The sequence below is a fragment of the Salvelinus namaycush genome, chromosome 17 (genome assembly GCF_016432855.1).
Source record: "Salvelinus namaycush isolate Seneca chromosome 17, SaNama_1.0, whole genome shotgun sequence".
Classification (NCBI taxonomy): Eukaryota; Metazoa; Chordata; class Actinopteri; order Salmoniformes; family Salmonidae; genus Salvelinus; species Salvelinus namaycush.
The window spans coordinates 16,235,495-16,253,735 of NC_052323.1; the positions used below are offsets into that span (position 1 = coordinate 16,235,495).

General features: G+C 42.2%; 1 protein-coding gene across 1 annotated transcript in view; it reads right to left on the minus strand.

The window, feature by feature from the left end:
• Nucleotides 1-18,241, minus strand: part of LOC120061966 (dystrophin-related protein 2-like) — a 161,459-nt gene that overhangs the window by 16,756 nt on the left and 126,462 nt on the right. Inside the window, exons 14-16 of the mRNA XM_039011751.1 lie at nucleotides 12,001-12,158; nucleotides 1,618-1,784; nucleotides 1,353-1,467 (exon numbers count right to left, since the gene is read on the minus strand). Coding sequence (XP_038867679.1) covers nucleotides 1,353-1,467; nucleotides 1,618-1,784; nucleotides 12,001-12,158 — 440 coding nt within the window. The remainder of the gene's footprint in view (nucleotides 1-1,352; nucleotides 1,468-1,617; nucleotides 1,785-12,000; nucleotides 12,159-18,241) is intronic.

The following is an 18,241-nucleotide window of genomic DNA, read 5'->3' on the forward strand; positions in this document are numbered from 1 at the left end:
ACTTTAGAATTCTCCATACTCCATACTCTATACTGCACATACGCGTGCACGCAGGGACGCACACACACTTGTGCACACATGCACCCAGACCCAGACCCAGACACACACACACACACACACACACACACACACACACACACACACACACACACACACACACACACACACACACACACACACACACACACACACACACACACACATGCACACACAGACACACATAGACACACCCGCGCACACACACGCACCTTGTGTTGAACTAAACTTTGTGATAGTGCCCTGCGGCTAATCCAGTACTCTGTCTCCCTCGGACCTGACTACCCACATCCACTCCATCATACAACCTAGCAGTATAGAAGTCAAAGCCCAGGTGAAAAACTCCAGCTCAACTCCACTTCAAACTTCCCCTGGTTGACATACTGCCCTGGGAGAAATGATTTGGATGTCTCTCTGCCATATCTCCCAGCCTCCATTGACTGCAGCTGAAGTAGTGTGCTAGTGTGGCCTCCTCTTTGTGCACTCTCTTAAAGGGGCAATCTGCAATTGCTATATCCATTTTTGGACTGATAAATTAATTATATATGCCCATTATTTGGAAGAATATAACTTATAATTGCCTTATGGGCTTAGTTCAGCTGTCGTACCCTGTCAGAACTCACATTATAAACATGTCTTACTTCACTGTTTGTAAACAATGTAATTGTATGCAAACAATGTATAGCCTCAAAACATGGTTAAAGAGATAGTACACCCAAATTACTAAATTACATATTGGTTTCTTTACCCTGTAAGCAGTCAAGGTATGACAGCAATCAATCATTTGGTTTAGTCCCCTTGGCACTGTTTCCACATGCTAACGTACTAGCATTTGTGGCACAAATCCCATTCAAGACATGGGACCGATACAAAATTTTTTCACGCATCATGTTCAAAACATCTATAAGTGACTTTGTTGAGGTTTACAATCAATTTGAGATACTTTCGTATGATTTGGACACGTGTGAAAAATGCTAATATCGGTCCCATGACTTGAATACTTACAGAAACCAATGTGTCATTTTAAAACAACAATTTTGATATCACGGACGGTCAGTCCTTGCATCCATAGCTCTGTCTATGCATTTGAGAGTGGTTACATATCTCCAGCCACAACCCTCAGCTGTGGACCGAAACAGTGGAGGGGTGGCCACTTTGTTATTGTTTAAACTGCAGATTGCCTCTTTAAGAGAAAAGTGTAGGTTATAGTGCGGGCTGTGTCTGAAATGGCACCCTATTCCCTACATAGTGCACTACTTTTGACCTTTAATAGGGTGACATGCAGGAGGCAGCCTGGGTGCAGTACTCTTTCTTACTGGGGTATAGTACTCCATGATGGGGTATTGGAGCTGCTTCTTTCCCTTGGTGGTGCGTCCTGTGAGGAAGCACGTCTGGCAGATGTCCACGTTGAATTGTTTCAGACTGCGGTACCTGTCAGGACAGATCGGTAGAATGGACGATCATATCACAGTCAGTAACAGAGAAGCCACATTAATAGCTCTATCCTATGTGTGCGTGTGTGTGTATGTGTGTGTGTCACACATCCACCTTTCATCTCTGATAGAGGTACAATAGACCTGCCTGAATCCCTTGATGGGGCACTGTTTACAGATGTAACACTTGGCCTGGTGCTTGGCGGACTCGGCCACAGCCACACGCTGTAGAACAGCCAGCCACACTACAGACTGGGGCTCCAGGCTCATCCACTCCAGGAAATGAGATACCTCGATGGCTGGCTTCCCTGGGGCCTACGGGAGGAAGAACATAGGAAACATTTTACCTGAGTATCTTGTACTTGTTCTGTCTCCTGCTTGATTGTCTGTAAAATGCTACTATCCATTACAGTTATGCAGAACAATTGACCTACAGTACCACTTCATCAAACTACCTGCAGTTCCATAGGGTACGTATTACTAGGTAATTACATATTCCATTAAAGTTCCCGCGGAAGAACTCTGTTAAAAGCACAAATACATAAACAGGAGGTTGATAGCGGCCAGAGAGAGGGGTGACATGCGTGAGGGCCGTGAGTATCTGTTGCTGTTCTAACGTTCCAAAGCAATTCCTGTGTTAGAGAGACAGCAGATAAACGGGATCACAGGAAGTCAGGTGAATAAAGGACAGCCTCACCAAGCGCAGAAAATCCATAATGTGCTAAATTCTCATTAAGTGTGCATCAGAGATGCATTAAAAGGTTGATTTCCCTGGAGCCTCGTCTCGGCTATGCCAAAGCAGGGTAATTAACGTATGTGTGTGTGCGTGCGTGTTATGGCTGCTGGAGTGAGGTCTCCAGGGGAACGAGGCTCCTCGGCTCTCTGCTCTTTTCTCTGCCCTGCTCTCCTCAACTCTCTCCTCTCCTCAACTCTCTCTTCTCCTCTCCTCAACTCTCTCCTCAACTCTCTACTCTCCTCTCCTCAACTCCTCTCCTCAACTCTCCTCTCCTTAACTCCTCTACTCTCTTCAACTCTCTTCAACTCTCCTCTCCTCTACATGAGACTATCCTAGCTAGTAGAACTGGACCCACTGACTGTCTACAGTATCAATAACTAATAGAACTGGACCCACTGACTGTATACAGTATTAATAACTAATAGAACTGGACCCACTGACTGTCTACAGTATCAATAACTAGTAGAACTGGACCCACTGACTGTCTACAGTATCAATAACTAATAGAACTGGACCCACTGACTGTCTACAGTATCAATAACTAATAGAACTGGGCTCACTGACTGTCTACAGTATCAATAACTAATAGAACTGGACCCACTGACTGTCTACAGTATCAATAACTAATAGAACTGGACCCACTGACTGTCTACAGTATCAATAACTAATAGAACTGGACCCACTGACTGTCTACAGTATCAATAACTAGTAGAACTGGACCCACTGACTGTCTACAGTATCAATAACTAATAGAACTGGACCCACTGACTGTCTACAGTATTAATAACTAATAGAACTGGACCCACTGACTGTCTACAGTATCAATAACTAATACAACTGGACCCACTGACTGTCTACAGTATCAATAACTAATACAACTGGACCCACTGACTGTCTACAGTATCAATTACTAATAGAACTGGACTCACTGACTGTCTACAGTATCAATAACTAGAAGAACTGGACCCACTGACTGTCTAAAGTATCAATAACTAATAGAACTGGACCCACTGACTGTCTACAGTATCAATAACTAATAGAACTGGACCCACTGACTGTCTACAGTATCAATAACTAATAGAACTGGACCCACTGACTGTCTACAGTATCAATAACTAATAGAACTGGACCCACTGACTGTCTACAGTATCAATAACTAATAGAACTGGACCCACTGACTGTCTACAGTATCAATAACTAATAGAACTGGACCCACTGACTGTCTACAGTATCAATAACTAATAGAACTGGACCCACTGACTGTCTACAGTATCAATAACTAATACAACTGGACCCACTGACTGTCTACAGTATCAATAACTAATATAACTGGACCCACTGACTGTCTACAGTATCAATAACTAATACAACTGGACCCACTGACTGTCTACAGTATCAATAACTAATAGAACTGGGCTCACTGACTGTCTACAGTATCAATAACTAATAGAACTGGACCCACTGACTGTCTACAGTATCAATAACTAATAGAACTGGACCCACTGACTGTCTACAGTATCAATAACTAATAGAACTGGACCCACTGACTGTCTACAGTATCAATAACTAGTAGAACTGGACCCACTGACTGTCTACAGTATCAATAACTAATATAACTGGACCCACTGACTGTCTACAGTATCAATAACTAATAGAACTGGACCCACTGACTGTCTACAGTATCAATAACTAATAGAACTGGACCCACTGACTGTCTACAGTATCAATAACTAGTAGAACTGGACCCACTGACTGTCTACAGTATCAATAACTAATACAACTGGACCCACTGACTGTCTACAGTATCAATAACTAATAGAACTGGACACACTGACTGTCTACAGTATCAATAACTAATAGAACTGGACCCACTGACTGTCTACAGTATCAATAACTAATAGAACTGGACCCACTGACTGTCTACAGTATCAATAACTAGTAGAACTGGACCCACTGACTGTCTACAGTATCAATAACTAATACAACTGGACCCACTGACTGTCTACAGTATCAATAACTAATACAACTGGACCCACTGACTGTCTACAGTATCAATAACTAATAGAACTGGGCTCACTGACTGTCTACAGTATCAATAACTAATAGAACTGGACCCACTGACTGTCTACAGTATCAATAACTAATAGAACTGGACCCACTGACTGTCTACAGTATCAATAACTAATAGAACTGGACCCACTGACTGTCTACAGTATCAATAACTAGTAGAACTGGACCTACTGACTGTCTAAAGTATCAATAACTAATATAACTGGACCCACTGACTGTCTACAGTATCAATAACTAATAGAACTGGACCCACTGACTGTCTACAGTATCAATAACTAATAGAACTGGACCCACTGACTGTCTACAGTATCAATAACTAGTAGAACTGGACCCACTGACTGTCTACAGTATCAATAACTAATACAACTGGACCCACTGACTGTCTACAGTATCAATAACTAATAGAACTGGACACACTGACTGTCTACAGTATCAATAACTAATAGAACTGGACACACTGACTGTCTACAGTATCAATAACTAATAGAACTGGACACACTGACTGTCTACAGTATCAATAACTAATAGAACTGGACCCACTGACTGTCTACAGTATCAATAACTAATAGAACTGGACCCACTGACTGTCTACAGTATCAATAACTAATAGAACTGGACACACTGACTGTCTACAGTATCAATAACTAGAAGAACTGGACCCACTGACTGTCTACAGTATCAATAACTAATAGAACTGGACCCACTAACTGTCTACAGTATCAATAACTAATAGAACTGGACCCACTGACTGTCTACAGTATCAATAACTAATAGAACTGGACCCACTGACTGTCTACACTATTAATAACTAATAGAACTGGACCCACTGACTGTCTACAGTATCAACTACTAATAGAACTGGACTCACTGACTGTCTACAGTATCAATAACTAGAAGAACTGGACCCACTGACTGTCTACAGTATCAATAACTAATAGAACTGGACCCACTAACTGTCTACAGTATCAATAACTAATAGAACTGGACCCACTGACTGTCTACAGTATCAATAACTAATAGAACTGGACCCACTGACTGTCTACACTATTAATAACTAATAGAACTGGACCCACTGACTGTCTACAGTATCAATAACTAATAGAACTGGACCCACTGACTGTCTACAGTATCAATAACTAATAGAACTGGACCCACTGACTGTCTACAATATCAATAACTAATAGAACTGGACCCACTGACTGTCTACAGTATCAATAACTAATATAACTGGACCCACTGACTGTCCACAGTATCAATAACTAATAGAACTGGACCCACTGACTGTCTACAATATCAATAACTAATAGAACTGGACCCACTGACTGTCTACAGTATCAATAACTAATAGAACTGGACCCACTGACTGTCTACAGTATCAATAACTAATAGAACTGGACCCACTGACTGTCTACAGTATCAATAACTAAGTAGAACTGGACCCACTGACTGTCTACAGTATCAATAACTAATAGAACTGGACCCACTGACTGTCTACAGTATCAATAACTAATAGAACTGGACCCACTGACTGTCTACAGTATCAATAACTAATAGAACTGGACCCACTGACTGTCTACAGTATCAATAACTAATAGAACTGGACCCACTGACTGTCTACAGTATCAATAACTAATAGAACTGGACCCACTGACTGTCTACAGTATCAATAACTAATAGAACTGGACCCACTGACTGTCTACAGTATCAATTACTAATATAACTGGACTCACTGACTGTCTACAGTATCAATAACTAGAAGAACTGGACCCACTGACTGTCTACAGTATCAATAACTAATAGAACTGGACCCACTGACTGTCTACAGTATCAATAACTAATAGAACTGGACTCACTGACTGTCTACAGTATCAATAACTAATAGAACTGGACCCACTGACTGTCTACAGTATTAATAACTAATAGAACTGGACCCACTGACTGTCTACAGTATCAATAACTAATAGAACTGGACCCACTGACTGTCTACAGTATCAATAACTAATAGAACTGGACCCACTGACTGTCTACAATATCAATAACTAATAGAACTGGACCCACTGACTGTCTACAGTATCAATAACTAATAGAACTGGACCCACTGACTGTCTACAGTATCAATAACTAATAGAACTGGACCCACTGACTGTCTACAATATCAATAACTAATAGAACTGGACCCACTGACTGTCTACAGTATCAATAACTAATAGAACTGGACCCACTGACTGTCTACAGTATCAATAACTAATAGAACTGGACCCACTGACTGTCTACAGTATCAATAACTAGTAGAACTGGACCCACTGACTGTCTACAGTATCAATAACTAATAGAACTGGACCCACTGACTGTCTACAGTATCAATAACTAATAGAACTGGACCCACTGACTGTCTACAGTATCAATAACTAGTAGAACTGGACCCACTGACTGTCTACAGTATCAATAACTAATAGAACTGGACCCACTGACTGTCTACAGTATCAATAACTAATAGAACTGGACCCACTGACTGTCTACAGTATCAATAACTAGAAGAACTGGACCCACTGACTGTCTACAGTATCAATAACTAATAGAACTGGACCCACTGACTGTCTACAGTATCAATAACTAATAGAACTGGACCCACTGACTGTCTACAGTATCAATAACTAATAGAACTGGACCCACTGACTGTCTACAGTATTAATAACTAATAGAACTGGACCCACTGACTGTCTACAGTATCAATAACTAATAGAACTGGACCCACTGACTGTCTACAGTATCAATAACTAATAGAACTGGACCCACTGACTGTCTACAATATCAATAACTAATAGAACTGGACCCACTGACTGTCTACAGTATCAATAACTAATAGAACTGGACCCACTGACTGTCTACAGTATCAATAACTAATAGAACTGGACCCACTGACTGTCTACAATATCAATAACTAATAGAACTGGACCCACTGACTGTCTACAGTATCAATAACTAATAGAACTGGACCCACTGACTGTCTACAGTATCAATAACTAATAGAACTGGACCCACTGACTGTCTACAGTATCAATAACTAGTAGAACTGGACCCACTGACTGTCTACAGTATCAATAACTAATAGAACTGGACCCACTGACTGTCTACAGTATCAATAACTAATAGAACTGGACCCACTGACTGTCTACAGTATCAATAACTAATACAACTGGACCCACTGACTGTCTACAGTATCAATAACTAATAGAACTGGACCCACTGACTGTCTACAGTATCAATAACTAATAGAACTGGACCCACTGACTGTCTACAGTATCAATAACTAATAGAACTGGACCCACTGACTGTCTACAGTATCAATAACTAATAGAACTGGACCCACTGACTGTCTACAGTATCAATAACTAATAGAACTGGACCCACTGACTGTCTACAGTATCAATAACTAATAGAACTGGACCCACTGACTGTCTACAGTATCAATAACTAATAGAACTGGACCCACTGACTGTCTACAGTATCAATAACTAATAGAACTGGACCCACTGACTGTCTACAGTATCAATAACTAATAGAACTGGACCCACTGACTGTCTACAGTATCAATAACTAGAAGAACTGGACCCACTGACTGTCTACAGTATCAATAACTAATAGAACTGGACCCACTGACTGTCTACAGTATCAATAACTAATAGAACTGGACCCACTGACTGTCTACAGTATCAATAACTAATAGAACTGGACCCACTGACTGTCTACAGTATTAATAACTAATAGAACTGGACCCACTGACTGTCTACAGTATCAATAACTAATAGAACTGGACCCACTGACTGTCTACAGTATCAATAACTAATAGAACTGGACCCACTGACTGTCTACAATATCAATAACTAATAGAACTGGACCCACTGACTGTCTACAGTATCAATAACTAATAGAACTGGACCCACTGACTGTCTACAGTATCAATAACTAATAGAACTGGACCCACTGACTGTCTACAATATCAATAACTAATAGAACTGGACCCACTGACTGTCTACAGTATCAATAACTAATAGAACTGGACCCACTGACTGTCTACAGTATCAATAACTAATAGAACTGGACCCACTGACTGTCTACAGTATCAATAACTAGTAGAACTGGACCCACTGACTGTCTACAGTATCAATAACTAATAGAACTGGACCCACTGACTGTCTACAGTATCAATAACTAATAGAACTGGACCCACTGACTGTCTACAGTATCAATAACTAATACAACTGGACCCACTGACTGTCTACAGTATCAATAACTAATAGAACTGGACCCACTGACTGTCTACAGTATCAATAACTAATAGAACTGGACCCACTGACTGTCTACAGTATCAATAACTAATAGAACTGGACCCACTGACTGTCTACAGTATCAATAACTAATAGAACTGGACCCACTGACTGTCTACAGTATCAATAACTAATAGAACTGGACCCACTGACTGTCTACAGTATCAATAACTAATAGAACTGGACCCACTGACTGTCTACAGTATCAATAACTAATAGAACTGGACCCACTGACTGTCTACAGTATCAATAACTAATAGAACTGGACCCACTGACTGTCTACAGTATCAATAACTAATAGAACTGGACCCACTGACTGTCTACAGTATCAATAACTAGTAGAACTGGACCCACTGACTGTCTACAGTATCAATAACTAATAGAACTGGACCCACTGACTGTCTACAGTATCAATAACTAGTAGAACTGGACCCACTGACTGTCTACAGTATCAATAACTAATAGAACTGGACCCACTGACTGTCTACAGTATCAATAACTAATATAACTGGACCCACTGACTGTCTACAGTATCAATAACTAATAGAACTGGACCCACTGACTGTCTACAGTATCAATAACTAATAGAACTGGACCCACTGACTGTCTACAGTATCAATAACTAATAGAACTGGACCCACTGACTGTCTACAGTATCAATAACTAATAGAACTGGACCCACTGACTGTCTACAGTATCAATAACTAATAGAACTGGACCCACTGACTGTCTACAGTATCAATAACTAGTAGAACTGGACCCACTGACTGTCTACAGTATCAATAAATAATAGAACTGGACCCACTGACTGTCTACAGTATCAATAACTAATAGAACTGGACCCACTGACTGTCTACAGTATCAATAACTAATAGAACTGGACCCACTGACTGTCTACAGTATCAATAACTAATAGAACTGGACCCACTGACTGTCTACAGTATCAATAACTAATAGAACTGGACCCACTGACTGTCTACAGTATCAATAACTAATAGAACTGGACCCACTGACTGTCTACAGTATCAATAACTAATATAACTGGACCCACTGACTGTCCACAGTATCAATAACTAATAGAACTGGACCCACTGACTGTCTACAGTATCAATAACTAGTAGAACTGGACCCACTGACTGTCTACAGTATCAATAACTAATAGAACTGGACCCACTGACTGTCTACAGTATCAATAACTAATACAACTGGACCCACTGACTGTCTACAGTATCAATAACTAATAGAACTGGACACACTGACTGTCTACAGTATCAATAACTAATAGAACTGGACACACTGACTGTCTACAGTATCAATAACTAATAGAACTGGACCCACTGACTGTCTACAGTATCAATAACTAATAGAACTGGACCCACTGACTGTCTACAGTATCAATAACTAATAGAACTGGACCCACTGACTGTCTACAGTATCAATAACTAGTAGAACTGGACCCACTGACTGTCTACAGTATCAATAACTAATAGAACTGGACCCACTGACTGTCTACAGTATCAATAACTAGTAGAACTGGACCCACTGACTGTCTACAGTATCAATAACTAATAGAACTGGACCCACTGACTGTCTACAGTATCAATAACTAATACAACTGGACCCACTGACTGTCTACAGTATCAATAACTAATAGAACTGGACCCACTGACTGTCTACAGTATCAATAACTAATAGAACTGGACTCACTGACTGTCTACAGTATCAATAACTAATAGAACTGGACACACTGACTGTCTACAGTATCAATAACTAATACAACTGGACCCACTGACTGTCTACAGTATCAATAACTAATAGAACTGGACCCACTGACTGTCTACAGTATCAATAACTAATAGAACTGGACCCACTGACTGTCTACAGTATCAATAACTAATAGAACTGGACACACTGACTACACAAAGCAACAATAACCAAAACACACACAACGTACACTCTCCATGGCCTCATAAAGTACAACAGATTTCTCTCTCTATACATACAGCCCACGGAGGGCCACAGCACAGAATGTCTACTGTAGTGTAACTTCCTCCCTCTGATCCTGCCATCCTCTATGGAGAGCCAAACCCATCTGCCCCTCTGTCATGAATGACTCCCCTATACCTCTACGCTACACCCTACACCCTACAACCTACACCCTACAACCACAGAACGTGCTAGCGCGTGTCATCCCCTCACTTTGACTTCATTGCCATGCCAACGTGATAAATTGTTTATCTGGGCACTTCTGATTGGAACTACACTGATAATAAAATGTGCTCATAAAAGACATGACATACAGCAAATAGAGTTGACAAACAGGGTTTTAATCCCCTGTGGCTGATATCAGGAGCATGGACGGGAATCGAGCGACATTTAATTACGGGTCGGCTGTAAAAAAGGGAAGATTTTTTTATATTTTTTAGAAAGGTTTTAAAAAGCCACCGCCCAAAAACCTAGTACCTACTCGTCCCAACTCTACCATTAAAGGGACTGCTTTAAAAATACATTTCTCTACTGAGCTAAATGCCATGAGGCGGGATTTCAAAAAAGCTGATCCCCCATGTATGAGAGTGGAAATGACAATGCCCTAGGTTCTTCTATGTCTCCATCTGCAACACTTTGAAATGATGTTATGCCCATAGATTCCATATGGTTCCCCTAACAGTATGTTAAACCAGATTGGTTTCACAAAACAAATTTAAAAATGTCCACAGACCACATTGGTTCACACAGGATTTCACTCAGAAAGAACAATTTTATCAGTAACACCTATGATCAATGACCCCAACATAGTGCATTGTAAGCACATTTATGATGCTTAAAGGCCCAGTGGCGTCAAAAACTAGACTTGACTGTGTTTTATATATATTTCCATATATACTGTGGAAAGTCAGTTAAGAACAAATTCTTATTTACAATGACGGCCTACCCCGGCCAAACCCCAACCCGGACGACGCTGGGCCAAATCTGCGCCGCTCGAAGGGACTCCCAATCACGGCCGGTTGTGATACAGCTTGGAATCGTACCAGGGTCTGTGGTGACACATCTAGCACTGAGATGCAGTGCCTTAGACCGCTGCGCCACTCGGGAGCCCAAAATACTGTGAAATTGTGAAAATGATGATAATACCTTTTTAAGATCTGTTTGAAAAGACTGCCTGATATTTCAGCCTGTTTTGGTGGGATGGAGTTTTGGCCTGCCTGGTGACATCACCAAAAAAAAGAGAATTTCAAACCTCTCTGCCAATAACAGCTCACTCAGACCACTCCCAGACAGTCCTAGCAAAATTCTTGCTTGAGAAATTGCGTGGTGTCTGCGTGCGTGTATGTATGTGTTTGCGGCCTGCGCGTGTCTGTGTGTGTGTCTGTCTGTGTGTGTGTGTAGGTGATCTCACCATACGGAAGCAGCTGCGTACACTGGGCTCCACATTGCTCCCCCCGAAGGCGGCCACCTCTCCCAGCTGTCGGGGGATCTGGATGGCTTCATAGAGCAGCATAGTGAGGTAACGCTGGTCTGTCAGACCCCCTGGACCAGACACCTGCCTGAACAGGTCTGACAAAACATACAGGGTTAATAAATATGTGTGTGTGTGTGTGTGTGTGTGTGTGTGTGTGTGTGTGTGTGTGTGTGTGTGTGTGTGTGTGTGTGTGTGTGTGTGTGTGTGTGTGTGTGTGTGTGTGTGTGTGTGTGTGTGTGTGTGTGTGTGTGTGTGTGAGACACTATGTTCACCCATGTGTAATGTGTAGTATCTAAGCCTGTGTGTAATGTGTAGTATCTAAGCCTGTGTGTAATGTGTAGTATCTAAGCCTGTGTGTAATGTGTAGTATCTAAGCCTGTGTGTAATGTGTAGTATCTAAGCCTGTGTGTGTATACAATATGTCTGCTTGTGTGAACGAGAGTATATTTAAGCAATAAGGCACGAGGAGGGGGTGATATATGGCCAATATACCATGGCTAAGGGCTGTTCTTGAGCACAACACAACGCGGAGTGCCTGGATACAGCCCTTAGCCGTGGTATATTGGCCATATACCACAAACCCCTGAGGTGCCTTATTGCTATTATAAACTGCTTACAAAATGTAATTAGAGCATTAAAAATAAATGTTTTGTATACCCGTGGTATATGGTCTGATATATCACAGCTGTCAGCCAATCAGCATTCAGTGCTTAAACCCCCCAGTTTATAATACTACTATTCACACCTATACATACAGTACATTCGAAAAGTATTCATACCCCTTAACTTTTTCCATATCACTCGGACAGAGCTCCAGAGGAACTTCCAGAAGGACAACCATCTCTGCAGCACTCCACCAATCAAGCCTTTATGGTAGAGTGGCCAGACCGAAGCCACTCCTCGATAAAAGGCACGTGACAGCCTGCTCGGAGTTTGCCAAAAGGCACCTTAAGGACACTCAGACCATGAGAAACAAGATTCTTTGGTCTGATGAAACCAAGATTGAACTCTTTGGCCTGAATGTCAAGCGTCACATCTGGAGGAAACCTGGCACCATCCCTACGTTAAAGCATGATGGTGGCAGCATCATGCTGTGGGGATGTTTTTCAGTGTCAGGGACTGGGAGACTAGTCAGGATCGAGGGAAAGATGAACGGCGCAAAGCACAGAGAGATCCTTGATGAAAACCTGCTCCAGAGTGCTCAGGACCTCAGACTGGGGTGAAGGTTCACTTTCCAACAGGACAACAACACTTAGCACATCGCCAAGACAACGTAGGAGTGGCTTCGGGACAAGTCTCCGAATGTCCTTGAGTGGCCCAGCCAAAGTCCGTACTTGAACCCTATCAAACATCTGTGAAAAGACCTGAAAATAGCTGTGCAGAGACGCTCCCCATCCAACCTGAAAGAGCTTGAGAGGATCTGCAGAGAAGAATGGGAGAAACTCCGCAAATCCAGGTGTGCCAAGCTTGTAGTAATACCCAAGAAGCTTGTAGTAATACCCTTGTAGTAATACCCAAGAAGACTCGAGGATGTAATTGTTTTTTTATGTGCAATTTTTATTTTATTTTGCATCATCATTATGGGGTATTGTGTGTAGATTGATGAGGAAAAATAACTATTTAATACATTTTTGAATAAGGCTCTAACCTAACAAAATGTTGAAAAAGTCCAGGGGTCTGAATACTTTACGAATGCACTGTATGTACCCACATCCATGTTCTCAGTATTTCTCTATCTGTGTGGGCGATATTTCCCTCTGCATGTATCTAGGTGTATCTATCTGGGAGAGAGAGAGAGAGAGAGAGAGAGAGAGAGAGAGGGGTACAGTAGAGGAAGAGAGAGAGCGAGAGAGAGAGAGAGAGAGAGAGAGAGAGAGAGAGAGAGAGAGAGGGGTAAAGTAGAGGAAGAGAGAGAGAGAGAGAGAGAGAGAGAGAGAGAGAGAGAGAGAGAGAGAGTGAGAGAGAGAGAGAGAGAGAGAGAGAGAGGTACAGTAGAGGAAGATAGAGAGAGAGAGCTACAGTAGAGGAAGAGAGAGAGAGCGAGAGAGAGAGAGAGAGAGAGAGAGAGGGAGAGAGAGAGAGAGAGAGAGAGAGGTACAGTAGAGGAAGATAGAGAGAGAGAGAGAGAGAGAAAGAGAGAGAGAGGTACAGTAGAGGAAGATAGAGAGAGAGAGAGCTACAGTAGAGGAAGAGTGAGAAAGAGAGAGAGAGAGAGAGAGGGAGAGAGTGAGAGTGAGAGAGAGAGCGAGAGAGAGCTACAGTAGAGGAAGATAGAGAGAGAGAGAGAGAGAGAGCTACAGTAGAGGAAGAGAGAGAAAGAGAGAGAGAGAGCTACAGTAGAGGAAGAGAGAGAAAGAGAGAGAGAGAGAGAGAGAGAGAGAGAGGGAGGGAGGGAGAGAGAGAAGAGGCAACCGTGCTGATCTAATTGTAGACAGAGAGCTGCATTAGCACTCGCTGCCTCGTCAGGCTCTGAAAGGGGCCTTCGTCTGCGAGTCGTGACTCTGCATGTCACTGAGGAGATGGATACTGACAGCTGTGTGAAGGTGCTGCACAATGCCATTATAAATAGCACCAGCCCCTTTCTGCCTCTCCCCTGCACATGACTCAGGGGGGAGTAGAAGACACTGACACCTGCATGTTAAACAGTAGTCTGATAATGTCAGCCTCTACCACACAGACACACACACACACACACACACACACACACACACACACACACACACACACACACACACACACACACACACACACACACACACACACACACACACACACACACACACACACACACACACACAGTATGTCTGCCATACTGCTACGCTGCCACGTTCACTCATTCACCAGATGTGCCCCTTGTTTACTAGCATAATCAGGGATCATCTCTCCTCTGAGCTGAGGAGACAAAATGTGTGATCAATCACTGGGACAAACTGGCATGGCTGACATTACTGCCCCCCTCTAGCCTCACAAGCCTCCAGCGGCATGCCGTTCCTACTTTGTCGGCCATCAAAAAAAACACTCAAAATCTGTCATTCAATTTTTTTCGAGCAGTCACAGATGGTGTGTCAGCTGACAGTGGGCCTGGCCTGACCTGCTGGGGCTGTCTAAAATCTTGTATCCCGTGACTTTCTGTTCCAGGTCTCACAATATGGATGACACCGCTCATTCTCTCTCCTCTCCCCCCTTCTTCACATATTTAAAAGGCTGTGTCATGAAATTAAGCTGTAAAATGGTTTTACTTCCCCTGAGCTGGGCACCAGTGAAATATTAGAGCATAATTGAAAATCAAAAAGGAAGCCAGAGGGGGCAGAGAGAATGCTGAGTGTGGTGAGAGAGTGTCTTCTCTCTGCTTAAAAGTCCTATGTACTTTGGAGAGAGACTCGTACATTTCCTCAGTGAAAACAATGTACTGAGCAAATGTCAAATTGGCTTTTTACCAAACTACCGTACGACAGACCACATATTCACCCTGCACACCTAATTGACAAACAAACAAAACAAAACAAAAGCAACGTCCTCTCATGCTTTGATGATTTCAAAAAAGCTGTTGACTCAATTTGGTATGAGGGTCTGCTATACAAATTGATGGAAAGTGGTATTGGGGGAAAAACATACAACATTATAAAATCCATGTACACAAACAAGAAGTGCGTGGTTAAAATTGGCAAAAAACACATTTCTTTCCACAGGACCATGGGGTGAGACAGGGATGCAGCTTAAGCCACACCCTCTTTAACATATATATCAACAAATTGGGGCACTAGAACAGTCTGCCGCACCCGGCCTCACCCTACTAGAATCAGAAGTCAAATGTCTACTGTTTGCTGCTGTTCTGGTGCTTCTGTCACCACCCAAGGAGGGCCTACAGCAGCACCTAGATCTTCTGCACAGATTCTGTCAGACCTGGGCCCTGACAGTAAATCTCAGTAAGATAAAAAATAATGGTGTTCCAAAAAAGGTCCAGTTGCCAGGACCACAAATACAAATTCCATCTAGACACCGTTGCCCTAGAGTACACAAAAAAATGAGACATACCTCGGCCTAAACATTAGCGCAACAGGTAACAAATGCCAACTGGCACTTCTATAAAGCTGTGAACGATCTGAGAGACAAGGCAAGAAGGGCCTTCTATGCCATCAAAAGGAACATAAAATTTGACACATCAATTAGGATCTGGCTAAAAATACTTGAATCAGTTATAGAACCCATTGCCCTTTATGGTTGTGAGGTCTGGGGTCTGCTCACCAACCAAGAATTCACAAAATGGGACAAACAGCAAATTGAGACTGCATGCAGAATTCTTCAAAAATATCCTCAGTGTACAACATAAAACACCAAATAATGCATGCAGAAACGAATTAGGCCGATACCCGCTAATTATCAAAATCCAGAAAAGAGCTGTAAAATTCTACCACTACCTAAAAGGAAGCGATTCCCAAACCTTCCATAACAAAGCCATCACCTACAGAGAGATGAACCTGGAGAAGAGTCCCCTAAGCAAGCTGGTCCTGGGGCTCTGTTCACAAACACAAACAGACCCCACAGAGCCACAGGACAGCAACACAACTAGACCCGACCAAATCATGAGAAAACAAAAAGAGAATTACTTGACACATTGGAATGAAAAAAAAATTGAGCAAACTAGAATGCTATTTGGCCCTAAAAAGAGAGTACATACAGAGTGGCAGAATACCTGACCACTGTGACTGACCCACACTTAAGGAAAACTTTGACTATGTACAGACTCAGTGTGCATAGCCTTGCTATTGAGAAAGGCCGCCGTAGGCAGACCTGGCTCTCAAGAGAAGACAGGCTATGTGCACACTGCCCACAAAATGAGGTGGAAACTGAGCTGCACTTCCTACCATTGTACATACCATTGTACATACAACCCATAGTTATGTTTATTTATTTTCCCTTTTGTACTCCAACTATTTGCACACTGTTACAACACTCTTACAACACCAGGACGTGTACTCAAAGCATGCGCAGACCAACTGGCAAATGTCTTCACTGACATTTTCAACCTCTCACTGACTGAGTTTGTAATACCTACAGTTGAAGTCGAAAGTTTACATACACTTAGGTTGGAGTCATTAAAACAAATTTTTCAACCACCACAAATTTCTTGTTAACAAACTATAGTTTTGGCAAGTCGGTTAGGACATCTACTTTGTGCATGACACAAGTAAATTTCCAACAATTGTTTACACACAGATGATTTCACTTATAATACACTCTATCACAATTCCAGTGGGTCAAAAGTTTACATACACTAAGTTGACTGTGCCTTTAATCAGCTTGGAAAATTCCAGAAAATGATGTCATGGCTTTAGAAGCTTCCGATAGGCTAATGTTACATCATTTGAGTCAATTGGAGGTGTACCTGTGGATGTATTTCAATGCCTACCTTCAAAGTCAGTGCCTCTTTGCTTGACATCATTGGAAAATCTAAAGAAATCAGCCAAGACCTCAGAAAAAAATTGTAGACCTCCACAAGTCTGGTTCATCCTTGGGAGCAATTTCCAAACGCCTGAAGGTACCACGCTCATCTGTACAAACAATAGTACGCAAGTATAAACACCATGGGACCACACAGCCATCATACCACTCAGGAAGGAGACAAGTTCTGTCTCCTAGAGATGAATGTACTTTGGTGCGAAAAGTGCAAATCAATCCCAGAACAACCGCAAAGGACCTTGTGAAGATGCTAGAGGAAACAGGTACAAAAGTATCTATATCCACAGTAAAACGAGTCCTATATCGACATAACCTGAAAGGCCGCTCAGCAAGGAAGAAGCCACTGCTCCAAAACTGCCATAAAAAAGTTAGACTAGGGTTTGCAACTGCACATGGGGACAAAGATTGTACTTTTTGGAGAAATGTCCTCTGGTCTGATGAAACAAAAATAGAACTGTTTGGCCATAATGACCATCGTTATGTTTGGAGGAAAAAGGGGGAGGCTTGCAAGCCGAAGCACACCATCCCAGCCGTGAAGCACGGGGGTGGCAGCATCATGTTGTGGGGGTGCTTTGCTGCAGGAGGGACTGGTGCACTTCACAAAATAGATAGCATCATGAGGGAGGAAAATTATGTGGATATATTGAAGCAACATCTCAAGACATCAGTCAGGAAGTTAAAGCTTGGTCGCAAATGGGTCTTTCAAATGGACAATGAC